At 43.1% G+C, this 12775-nt stretch overlaps 1 protein-coding gene across 1 annotated transcript in view; it reads right to left on the reverse strand.

Annotated features, from left to right (window-relative positions):
* Positions 1 to 6586, reverse strand: part of SUSD2 (sushi domain containing 2) — a 195603-nt gene extending 189017 nt beyond the window's left edge. The window contains 1 exon segment of the mRNA XM_029571685.1: positions 6449 to 6586. Within this exon segment, the coding sequence (XP_029427545.1) occupies positions 6449 to 6515 (67 nt within the window). The 5' untranslated portion in view covers positions 6516 to 6586.
* Positions 6587 to 12775: the final 6189 nt, after the last annotated feature.

Consider the following 12775-nt stretch of genomic DNA (forward strand, 5'->3'; position numbering starts at 1 on the left):
AAGCCTAAAATGGCAAGAGGAATAAAGTGAATAGAAATAGAAAACATATCAAAAGTAATGCAAAAAAGGCTAAAAGAAAATCAAATAAAAACTAACCAATTAATTTCTTTGTTTAGACCACAGGGAATCAGAGGGTGGAATTCATATGTCCAGCGCTGTTCACACTGGATTAAAAGTTTTAAACAATTTCCCCCACAGGGAAGGGGGATGGAGCCTCCAAGGCAAAAAAGCATAAGTCAGAAAAGGAGTGACTCAAGTCTAACCAATGGGACACAAGAGAAGCATCATGTTTTGAGGTTCTGTTACAAGAGCAGTGTTCAAAAATATGTCTTCAATTGACGGAGAAGAGCTAAAGAAAAGCCAGATGGAGGCACTGCCATGGAGAGCCCAAAAGGTGGCACCACAGAGTCTGGAGAAAGGAAGTGTAGAGACCCCAGTGAGAGGGACTACAGAGAAACCAGGGAGATGTTGCTGTGGAGACTTAGAAGCGCTGAGAGCCAAGAAGCGGTGGCCATGGAGAATCCTAAGAAAGAGAATGTAGAGACCCCCAGCGAGAGGGGCTACAGAGGAGACAATGATTGGCATGAACGAAGAGGCACAAGTCATGGCAGAGACAAGTGAAGAGTAGTCACTGCAAGTCCCATAGCCAGTCCAAGGAATCCCATTAGGGTGGAAGTAGAACACGGAGCTACAGATGGCCTCAGATAAAGGACTATGTGTAGACATTGGGCAAAGGGTGCAGTGGGTGGGCCTAATAATGTTGTCTAGGGTGAGTCTGACCCTAGATCCCTGACCCCAAGCCTAGCTGGTGGAAGGCCAAATTAAGGGAAGTGGAGTGTATGGTAGGGGAGTAGTGACGCTTAGACCAATGGATCGAAGTTGGGGGGGGGGGGCTATGTGATGGAGTGACCCTGTTTTCCCCCTTTTGTGTATACAGGACCAGGCTAGATGCCTGATCCACCTTAAATCCCACAGGGAACTCTGTGGATGGGACCCGCTGGGGCAGGATAAGAGTATAAGCCTGGCTGGGTTCAGGAGGCCCCCGCATATCCAGGAAAGGCAGTTTCTTAAATCTATGTTGACCAAACCCAAGGGAGTGGAAAGTATACTGCAGAAGTAGGCAGTCATTCTTGTTGATGTCTGTTTGTATGAACAAAAAGTGAATATTGCATTAAAGAAGACTGGGTTAGGTGTAGTTTACTGCTCCAGCTCAGCAGATTTGAGCGGTATTCCTCACAAGAGGGTATTCAGTCAGCTGACTAGTCACTCCCAGCACACTCCACCCTATCTGGGGATTCTCTCTTTGATGAAAAGGAGCTCACTGATAATGTGAAAGACATAATAATGGTACCTGAAAGGATGCAGGAAAAATGCCAAGAGTCAGAAACCACCTTGAACTTTCTAGACCACCATAGGAAGAGCATGGTCAAGATGGAAGAGGAAGGGATGGCCCTCCCTACTGTGTATGCATGAGAGACAGGAAGCCTGCCTGCGTGGGTGTGCATGTGTGTGTGTGAATGGGAGCCTGCCTGGGTAGTATGTTTTTATACGTGAGCCTGCTTGGGTTGTGTGTGCGATCCTTCCTTCCTCACCCCATTAATCCAATACATTCTCAGGGCATCTGGAAATAAAAAGTTCCCAAGTATGGAAAGAGGGATTTTATTTTTCTATTCTTATTTGTTTTAATTATTGCTTATTAGTATTTGATGTTTGCTGTTTTGAAATATTTTATTGGTTTGGGAAATTTTGGATATTCTATTCATTTTTCTGGTTTGAAATATTTATTCTTTTTATAAATATGGTTTTACTATTATGATTGTTTTATATCTCTTGATTTTGTTTATATTTCTTGATTTTATTGTTTATGGGGATTTGTAATATTTGAGAGCCCGCAACTCTGTTTAGGGAACAGGGCACAATGGGGCATGGAAGGCAAGGTGGGCAGTCCTAGGGGAGGGCCTGGGAGGGCGGTGCCTGGTAAAAAAGGGGAAGCCTAGCGTGGGCGGCCCCCTTTGTGGCCAGGTACCTTCGGCGCGGCTTTGTCCCCTCCCACCCTCCCATTCAGGATAGGGTAGTTAGAGTTGAGGGTCGAAACATTAGGTCCTGTCGCAGCTCTTGGCGTTGCGTGGTGACTGGCGCAAGTGACAACCCCCCCCCCCCCCCCCCCCCGCACTTAGGAGGATCGAGCAGGCGGCTTGGACTGGGCAAGCGGCATAACAGATCCAGCGCAGTCCCTTGACGCGTCAACGGCCAAGAGGGAGGAAGAGGGGAATGCTGAGGCGCTTAGACCAAATGACCCCAACTTCTACAGTCGGGTCGCTGGCAATGACGCTATGGCTTTAACGGCCAGGTGTAAGTGGCAGCTGCCCGGTTTCTACAGCCGGGGGTGCGCGCACACCTCAGCGGACTTACATGCTTGGCACCTAGAAGCGGGGGTGTTCGCTGGTCACATAAAGTTAGTTAATAAATTGTTATGTTGTTTTACTATTTATGTTAATGTTGTTGTTGTGTTATTTATTGCTGGTTAATCGTATTGATGGGCTGCGGCCATTTATTGTTCCAACAATAAACTGTTATCGGAAGAAGTTGTGTAAGTCTGCAATAAATTGGGAAGGGTGGGTGGGGGTTAGGTGCAGCCTTTCCACTGCCCACATTCAGGCCGATACAGTATAGTGCGCTCCGTTTTCGACACGCTAGCTTTACCCCTTATTCAGTAAGGGGTAATAGCGCGTCGAAAACGCGCATCCAACCTCCTGAAACTAATAGCGCCCGCAACATGCAAATGCATGTTGATGGCCCTATTAGTTATTCCCGCGCGATTCAGAAAGTAAAATGTGCAGCCAAGCCACACATTTTACTTTCAGAAATTAGCGCTTACCCAAAGGTAGGCGTTAATTTCTCTCGGCACCGGGAAAGTGTACCGAAAATCAGTAAAAACTGCTTTTCTGTACACCCTCCGACTTAATATCATGATGATATTAAGTTGGAGTTCTCAAAAGTAAAAAATAATTAAAAATAAAAAAATAAAATAATTTAAAATCAGCCCGTGACTCGCGGATTGAAAACTGGATGCTCAATTTTGCTGGCATCTGGTTTCTGAACCCGTGACTGTCAGCGGGTCCGAGAACAGACGCTGGCATAATTGAGCGTCAGCTGTCAAACCCGCTGACAGCCGCCGCTCCTGTCAAAATGGAGGCACTAGGGATGTGCTAGTGTCCCTAGCACCTCCTTTTACCGCGGGCTCTAATTAGCATATTTTTATTTACTGTATCGCGTGCATAGGACACTGGCCTGGGCGCTCGCCCACTCTCCTGCATTTTTTTCTGTATCGGCCTGATTGTGTATTTCCATTCTTGCTCTGCATATATATGCTGGCTTCTTGTGGGTTCCCATTCACTTCTACTCTGCATGTTTCTATTTATGCTTTCTGGTCACTTTATTCTGTATTTGCTCAGGATCTGTCTGTGTTGTGCATCTGTGACAAAGGTTATATATTTTGCTGATAGTAGTTTCTGTATAGAGATATTTAGCAGTCTGATTTGTTCTGTTTTCCTAATAGAAGAGAGAGCATTACCCTGGTATAGCAGGAAGTGATCCTGTAGCAAGGACCTGCTCTCCAAGTGATGCATTGTCCTCTCGTACTGAGGACGAGTGTCCCAGGGCTACTGCCCAGGAGGGAAGGGTTAAGTTAGCCACCATTGTTGGCTATTCGATTATTAGAAATGTAGATATCTGGGTGACTGGTGGATGTGAGGACTGCCTGGTAACTTGCCTACCTGGTGCGAAGGTGGAAGACCTAATGTGTCATCTAGATAGGATTTTAGACATTGCTGGGAAGGAGCTGTTTGTCATGGAACATGTGGGCACCAACGACAAAGGAAAATGTGGGAGGGAAGTTCTGGATGCCAAATTTAGGCTATTAGGTAGAAAGCTGAAATCCAGAACCTTCTGGTAGCATTCTATGAAATGTTCCCTGTGTAGATCCCAATAGGCAGGCAGAGCTCCAAAGTCCTTTGTGAGAGGCTAGTATAACTGGGTTTAAAAAAGGTTTCGATAAGTTCCTGGAGAAGAAGTCCATAAGCTGCTATTAATCAAGGGGGAGGAAACATATGCAAAATCACACGGCGATGAGATCGGGGCTCCCCCAGTTCCCTCCCAGTCCGCTCCAATTAAGGAGCAGACTGGGAGGGAACTTTCTTACCTCCTACCCTAACCTCTCTTCCCCTTCCTCCCCACCCTCTAAAACTCTTTTTAAAAATCTTTTACCTTTTGTTGTGCAAGTTACTTCAAGGCCTGATCTGAAGTAACTTGCGCCTGCGCGCCCCGGCCGGCTGCCGGCGTGCGAGGCTCCGGGACAGTGAGGAATGGAGCTGTCCTGGGCCGTCCCGTTCCGCCCCCCAGACCGCCCCCTTTTGAGGCCCCCGGCACTTACACATGTCCCGGGATTTACGCACATGGCCGGGCTCATTTGGAAATTGGCCTGGCACATGTAAACCCAGGGATTTACGCACGCCAGGGTTTTAAAATCTGGCCTTTAGGGAATAGCCATTGCTATTACTGGCATTAGTAGCATGGGATCTATTTAATGTGACCTGTATTGACTACTGTTGGAAACAGGATGCTGGGCTTGATGAACCCTTGGTCTGACCCAATATGGCAACTTCTTAGGTTTATTTTGTTATGGGAGGTTTACTATATTGTAATGGTAACTCTGAGGGCCAAGCCCACACTCAGCATGCATTACAGGACACTCTTTCCATATGAATTCCAAGTGTCTCTTTTGTAGCGTTTTCTGGTTGGCACTACAGCAATGCATGTGAATATAATATGCATGTTGTGATATTTTTGTCTTAGAAGATTTTATTTTTTAATTTTTTTTCATGTAAAATATGTTATACATTTTTAAGTTAATTGTGTGCATGTGTAGTGTGTGTGCATGTGTAAATCTGTAAGTTTTGCCTAGGGTACCTAATACTCTTCCACTGACCATGGGTTCTGTGAAGAATGGGGGGAGCAGCAGCAGATGTCAGTTAAAAATATAGATTGCTGGAGGGAGCTGGGCTTTTTTTTTTTATATAGACTGAATGAATCGGGGCAGGATGGAGGTGGGACAACAGTAATTGTGCAGGGCAGCAGAAAAGCTAGTACTGGCTTTTTTGCTATCCTGCTGGTGTGCCACACAACATTTTTGTTAATGTAGGTGTGCCTGAGTTTAAAATGATTGGGAAATATTGTGATAGAGGGGTGAGGGTACATGAAAGAGGTTACTGCCTGGGAGAGAGAATACTGCTGTGAGGGACTGGAGGAAGAGGAGAGGAGCTATTAGAAAACAAGAGGATGGGAAAGGGGGAGAGGATATAGGTATGGGTGATGGGAAGTTTGGAGTGGAGCTGTGGGAGAGCAAGATGAGTAGATACAGGCTGTGAGGGTGAGAGAGAAGGCTATCAAGCTGTTAGCAGAATAGGTGTGTCAGCAGGAACCATTTCCAGGCAAGGCTAGGAACTGCATTGAACACCCACTGGTGGCAGTAATGTCACCTGAGTGGTGGATCAAGATAACAGGTGAGCAGCGCCCTCCCATAGATCATTCCACTACCCGAGCTCTATAGGGCAGAAGCACAGGATGAGAGCTGGGAGCCACTGATGCACAGACAGAAGCTCAGAGAGATTAAACAACAGTAATAATAACAGCACAAAGATTAACTGAGGTAGCCAGAAACTTCTGCATACAAAGCAAAAAAACAGTGATGGGGAGAGGGACCAGCAAACTCCCTGCCCTTTGTCCTCTACCCCCATACGGTAGCAATGCTGGGACTCAGGGGTATAGCCCAAGCTGCAACTGCTTGGATAAAGTTAATCTCTTTAATACATGCACTGGAGACCAGTGAAGGTGTTTTAAGAGTGTTATTTTTGGGAGTGTAGATGTGTTAATCTGTTTAAAAACTTCACTGTAGACAAGGTCACAAATTCCTTGCACACACTAGCTACATAGTACATAACTGATTAGTAGGTAGTAAATAATCTTACATTCAGTCCCCTGAACATTTTCAGATTTCTTAAAACCTGAAAGTGTCCGATGAGCACCACAAAAGCAGTAAACTGGATTATCTCTTAAGATTTTGTCACAGGGGGTTTCAGTACCGACCAGCATAAGAAATAGGGCAGCCAGGTCACACTTTAATCTGTCCGACACCAGATCCTGTTAACCTGTCCAGTAACCCACACTGCCCCTGGGCACACATGAGATATCCTGCAGCCAAAATCTCCAACACAAAACCACTCTTTCCATCAAGCTCTGGGGTGAGATAGCATACATAGGAAATTCCTATTTTCTTTGCAGACACCGCTACTTTACTGGACAATGTTCACTATTGAGAGGATTACTCAGCAACATAAGCACACCAGATTGTACCCTAATTTCCCAGAAAGAAAGAAATCCAAACATTTACCTGCTGTGTGAGGAGGGAAAGCAGACAAGATGATGGGAAACCAGAGGAGAACCCAGAGAAAATCCATGGCTGTACAGCTGCAGAGAGTCTCACTGCTACCTTCAGTGGGAGAAAGAGAAAATGTGTGTGTGTGTGTGTGTGTGTTTGTTGTCCTGTAAAAGGAGACACCTCTCTGGGAGATTTAACTAAATTCCTTAAAGTTCAAAGGTTCTTTTTAAAGAGGGAAGCTGAAAGGAATGATAAGCTGTTTAATTTGCAGCAGGAGACACTCCCATCTGCTGTCGGGAAGCAGGAGAATTTGGAGGCTCCTGCAGTCACAGATACAGGGATGGTGTATGTACACTTTACATACTGCATAATTAAATATTATTATTTATTTACATATTTTGTGTGGTTGTCTTTCAGTTTTTGTAATGTTTTCTCAAGAATTTTAAAAAACCCTAAAATTAATATATGGCAAATATGAGCTGCTTAGGAGGTAAAGTTTTCAAGAGTTGTGTGTTCTCGATGCTGTGTAGTGATAAGTGGATTCCTTATGTAACCCCTCTTTTGGGAGTGGTGATTCCCTAGGGTACACATCTAATTTATACTCTTTGGGGCTGCTCCAGCTAGCTGACTCCTTCCCAAGCTTGACTTTTGATCCCTGTGGGGGGATTCTTTTTATAGGGGGAGACTCTCATCTATGGCCCAGCCAGTGGTGTGTGCTCCTATGTGTATTTGAAGCTGTGCTGGCAAACCTTGGAGGGAATTGCTATAAGAAAAAAGCAGGCAGGACCAGGCACCAGGTGTTAAATAATAATAAACAAACTGATACAGTACGGTGCGCTCAGCTGAGCGCACCGTTCAGCATGTGATCTGCCGCGTGTTTTCTATTACCCCCTTATACAGTAAGGGGTATAGCGCATCAAAAATGTGCGGCTAACCCCTCCAAAAACTAATAGTCCTCATCACATGAAAATGCAGGCGGGACGGAAGGAAGTTGGGACAGCGGCCATTAGCTGCTGTCCTGGGGAAGCGTACACCGGCATCTGACCGGTGCAAGGAAACTATTTCTGTTCCAGAGGAGCAGTAAGTACTAAAATAAAAAGATTTCGGGTAGATATGTAGGGATTAGGGGTCGGGGTGGAGAAAGGAAAGGGAAGGAAGGTTAGGCAGGGGAGCAGGGAAGTTCCCTCCCAGTCCTTAACTGGAACAGACTGGGAGGAAACCGGGGGAGGCCCGATTGCGTCACCTCATGTAGTTAGTGAAAATTTGCCTCCCTGCGCGAGCTGCCCGCACACGTGCGCATAGATTTTAAAATCTGGTGCGCATATGCGCGCGGCCATCAGATTTTACAACACGTGCTTGTGGTGTACGCATGTTATAAAATCAGTGCGTCCATGTGCTCGTGGCGGTAACCGTGTGTGCACACGGACGGCTGCGTGCTGTTTTTGAAATCTAGCTCAAAGTAATAGTTCTCATGCTATGCTGAAACTGAAACCAGTGAAAGTATTGGGATGAGGATATTCTATACCATGAGACCAAAATATCAAATGGTAACAGTTGAGCTTCATCAATGATCTACTCCAGAAACCATATGCCACACTTATGCCATGTCTTCCAATGTATGCATTTATTGGAGATTTTAATTTGGGAATGATACCAAAGCAAAGAGTTTGGAGAATTTCTAATATCTAGGGATAAAGGAAGTATTCAGCTGATCATATTCCAAATACTCTCTCTGAGTAGAATGAATTAGGGGATTATTGGCTAGAAACGAAGGAAGTACCATGCCAGGTAATGCTGCCAGTGGAAGGGACTTGACAAGTGTCGTTCAATGTTTAACCAACGAGGAATATCCTTTATATTTAGGGCAGAGTGCAAGGATAAAGGATTGGTGATAGCTATAGAAATCAGGGTAATTAACAACTCCATTTTCTCTACTAATTTTAAGTTTAGAAAGTGTGATTTTTGGAGATTTACTTTTTCATAAAAATTCAGAGCGGGACTGATCAAGCTGTTTATAAAAATCAGATGAAAACTAAAACAGTAACAGAGTTAACCCTTGCTCAAGGTTGTTCTCAGGACTCTGTATCTGCAATTGAGTTTGATAAGACCCTCCCCCTGATTGGCTTACTAAGTTAAACTTTTACTTTGCTGGACACAAGAAGCTTTAGTGCTTCCTGGCTAAGCACAGCCCAAAGAACCAGATTGACCCCTGGGACAAAATAGCTCACTTTCAGGTTTCAATATCAAATCTGCCCCTTACAAACAGAACAAGGCACAAACTTTGGCAAATAGACAGCTCTATTACATTAAAGCACAGGTAAATACAATAAAATTGCACTTAGATTCAGCAGAGGTTCTGGTTCCTTAGAATCCCAGCTCCAAAGATTTTTAGTTTGCCAGCATGTACTTTGTTTGAGCAAATCCAATTAGCCCCACCCCAACTGGCTAGAACTCTGTTCAGTTTTACCTCTAAGCCCTAGAAAGCAGTCAAAGTAGCACACTTTCAGGTTTCAATATCAAATCTGCCCCTTACAAACAGAACAAGGCACAAACTTTGGCAAATAGACAGCTCTGTTACATTAAAGCACAGGTAAATAACATAAAATAACACACATGTAAACCCCCAGCTCTCAAAGGTGAGTTCATTCTGTCAACATTTGGTGCAATCCTTCAATCCTTTTCATGAACTCTCCAAAATGGAAAAATCTACATTGTACCATTCTTTTGATAAACTCTGCTACTAATCTGCCATCTAGTGGCTAGTAGTACATAAGAATTTAAGAAATGCCATACTGGGTCAGACCAAGGGTCCATCAAGCCCAGTATCCTGTTTCCAACAGTGGCCAATCCAAGTCACAAGCACCTGGCAAGTTCCCAAACATTAGATAAATCACAAGCTACTATTTCTTATTAATAACCGTAATAGTAGTTTATAGATTTTTCCTCTAGGAACTTATCCAAACCTTTTTTAAACCCAGTTACACTAACTGCTGTAACCACATCCTCTGGCAATGAATTCCAGAGCTTAACTATGCGCTGTGTGGAAAAGAATTTTCTTCAATTTGTTTTAAATAAGCTACTTGCTAATTTACTTGCCCCTTTGTCCTTCTATTATTTGAGAGCCATATTTGTTTGAGATAAAAAAAAAATCCCTTGAAATAACAACCATCTATCTTGTGTGCTATTCAGTGAAGTCATACCTACACCAGTGAGGTCTTGGACCAATAGCTTCCCAAATAATGCACTTAGAGCCAGGAGGTTACATAAAATGCCACCTAATGTGGAGCAGAGCTGGTGGCAAGATTTGGGGACTTGTCCAGTTTTTGAAGGATTATTGTATTTTCTAATGCTGGGACAGAATCTTTTGAGAAATGCAATACAGTTTCTGCTCCTGCCATTTATCAGCATTGGAAATGGCATTGCACCAAATGACAGAATGCACTCACCTTGAGAGCTGGGGGTTTACATGTGTGTTGTCAAAGTGGATCATAGACGTTTCATCAAAATCTTTTCCCATAGATAGAAAATGGGTGAAAAACTTTAGTGACTCAGGACCTAAGTGGTAAAAATATATAATTACAAAGTATAAAAGAGCAATAGGAAGACAAGTCCTGGGTTCTGGTGATGGTTGTTATTGACTCTGCACACAAATATATAGGGAATCTTGTAAAATAGACATGAAAACTTTACTATATCTCATTAATACCAACTTACATCATTTTTCAGTAACACATTTGCGAAGATACATGATATATTAATTTATTCACAATTACAGAATCACAAATACATCTTATTGATACAATATCAATTCAAAACATGTGCAAAGCATATTACACTGCCCCACCATAGCACCAAAAGAATAACAGTACAGATTCACTATCTTAAAATCCCATACAGACACACTCATTCATACCTCATACACTCCCCACCCAATAAAATCTCCACGCAAATCTATACCCATAGGTTCTTATCATATATCTTTACAAAACACATGAGTGTTAGAATAAAGGGGTAGTGGTATATAACTAGTGAAGTATGAAGCATGACCAATTTTATAATGAATTAGATGGTGGGTATAGTCTTTAGATTTGCGTGGAGATTTTATTGGGTGGGGAGTGTATGAGGTATGAAAGAGTGTGTCTGGTTTTTTTTTCTATTTTTTAACTTTATTTAATTTTGTTTTTCCTCCTACTTAATATCGCAACGATATTAAGTAGGAGGCAGTACAGAAAAGCAGTTTTCTGTACTGGTTTAAGGAGGCACATTTTTTTTCTTGCATCTGGAGTGAATGCTAATAGCCTTACATGTGATTAGCGTTATTAGACTCACTCCGCGTCGGATGTGCATTGAATAGGCACTAATCTCCTTATTGCATTAGGGGATTCATTAGCGCCTATTCAACCTGTGTCGGACGGACTGCGGGTTATACAGTGCGCAGTTTCTGGCTTGGTGGCAGGGTAGAACATATTTTGCTGCTATAGATGGCTGATATTTCTTCAGTTTTCCCAAGGATTATACAGGATTATACAATTGGGAATTGTGCATCTCTTTTGACTCTGTATTTGGCATAGCGCAAGAGGAAAATGCATTTCTGTTTCTATTTCTCCAGAGTTCCACTGCATGCAGAACATGCCTTGGGGTTTCCATTTCAGTTTTTCTCTGCATGTTTCTGTTTGTAATTTGAGGTCACTTATTCCTTATTTGGAGAGGGTCTATTTGTGGTTTGCATGTGCTCTGGCTGCTACCTCTACATTCCATTACTTCAGCAAGTAAACAGATGTTGCTCTCCTTTGTTACCTGAATTACAGAAGTGTTGCTATAGATCCTTTCATGCTATGAGATGGGTAGCCCTGTGGGTTATTGCTGTTAGGAAAGCAAAGGCTTTCTCTGAGGAGAGTGGGCTTGCAGACCCCTCTCTCTTGCACATACAGCACACGTTCCATACTCAGATGCTATGGCAGTATGTTGAGGGACTCAGTATGAAATTTTGGTTCCCACTGGCTGATGCCTTGCTTGACTTTTGAAATTAATTGACCCATGGATTATTTTTGAAACCATGAACAAAAAATGTCCCCGCTGAAGAAGGAATCTGTATGATCTCCAAAGCTCATATCCATCATCCTCATTGCAGAATTCCTATGTTGATCCAAAACTAGGTGTGACAATTTGTAAAGAATCTGGCTTCCAGCTGCCTCCTGATGAAAGGAAAGCTGAACCTCTCCTCCTCCTTTCCCTTGTGCTTGCTGCCCTCTTGGACTGTACTATGCACTGATAAGATCCCTTTAGCAGGGCTGATAAGGAGCAGCTGAACTCAGCAGACACCCTGAGGACAGTGTCTGTGAACAAGGGCATCAGTTCATGATTCTGGTTAACATTTAATGATCTTCCAGTGATGGAAAGTGTGCTTATTGAATAGTAAGCACTTTGCTATGCCGATATATGTCTATATTATATATCATACTGCAATCAAATGTGATTTTAGCTTGTGTGACAGACATATCAACTATTGATTATCACTGAACAAGAGAAGTGGCTGCTTGCAGAGGCTGTTGAAGACTGTCTGTAGGTTGTAATTGTATAGTAAGCAGAAAGTTCCACAGCAAAAAGGGCAGAGCCAGTTCTGAATTTAACTTCTTTGCATTAGAGAGGTAAAGTCCTGATTTGCTTACAGAGATCAGAACTGCTTCTTATATGTATGTGAGAGAATGAAACTAGGACTGTTCTTTGGACATTTTGCCATATGTTCTTCTTAGATTTTTGGATCTATAATAATGTGAATCACTTTATTTACCTTCTCTATAACTAAAAACAGAATCTACAGTATCAGGGATGGAACTCTTTGCCTGTCTATACTACAGTAATTTTATTTAGTAGTGTAACAGGAAATTCTGCCCTAAATCTGAACCTTTGTCCAAAGATGCACTAAATGCAGAGCTGCTGATTGATGTACATTTCTGTATTTGTAACTTTAGATTCCTCCTAGCTCTTAACTCAATGGAAAATAACATTTTGGGCCATTGGCTTTCATTGCAAGCACAAAGCTGCTGCTATCTGGGATAATTGTCTTGGTAAACTATTGTAGATTCCATCACAGTGTGTGAGATTACTGATGTGATTCATTGTAAAAGGGGCTTCGCCTCTTTATAAATATTATTCCCTCTGTCCAGCTTTGGAAGGATTTTTCCTTTTTTGAGCCCTCCCTAGTAGTATGTCCATGGGATGGGATGGGTCTTGCTCCCTATGAGGTTGATTTTAAAATGTCCGCGCGCACATCCATGTGTACAAGGTTCCCAGTGCGCGCACAAGGACGTGCCGATTTTATGACACGTGTGCTGGCGT

The sequence above is a fragment of the Rhinatrema bivittatum genome, chromosome 11 (genome assembly GCF_901001135.1).
Source record: "Rhinatrema bivittatum chromosome 11, aRhiBiv1.1, whole genome shotgun sequence".
Lineage (NCBI taxonomy): Eukaryota > Metazoa > Chordata > Amphibia > Gymnophiona > Rhinatrematidae > Rhinatrema > Rhinatrema bivittatum.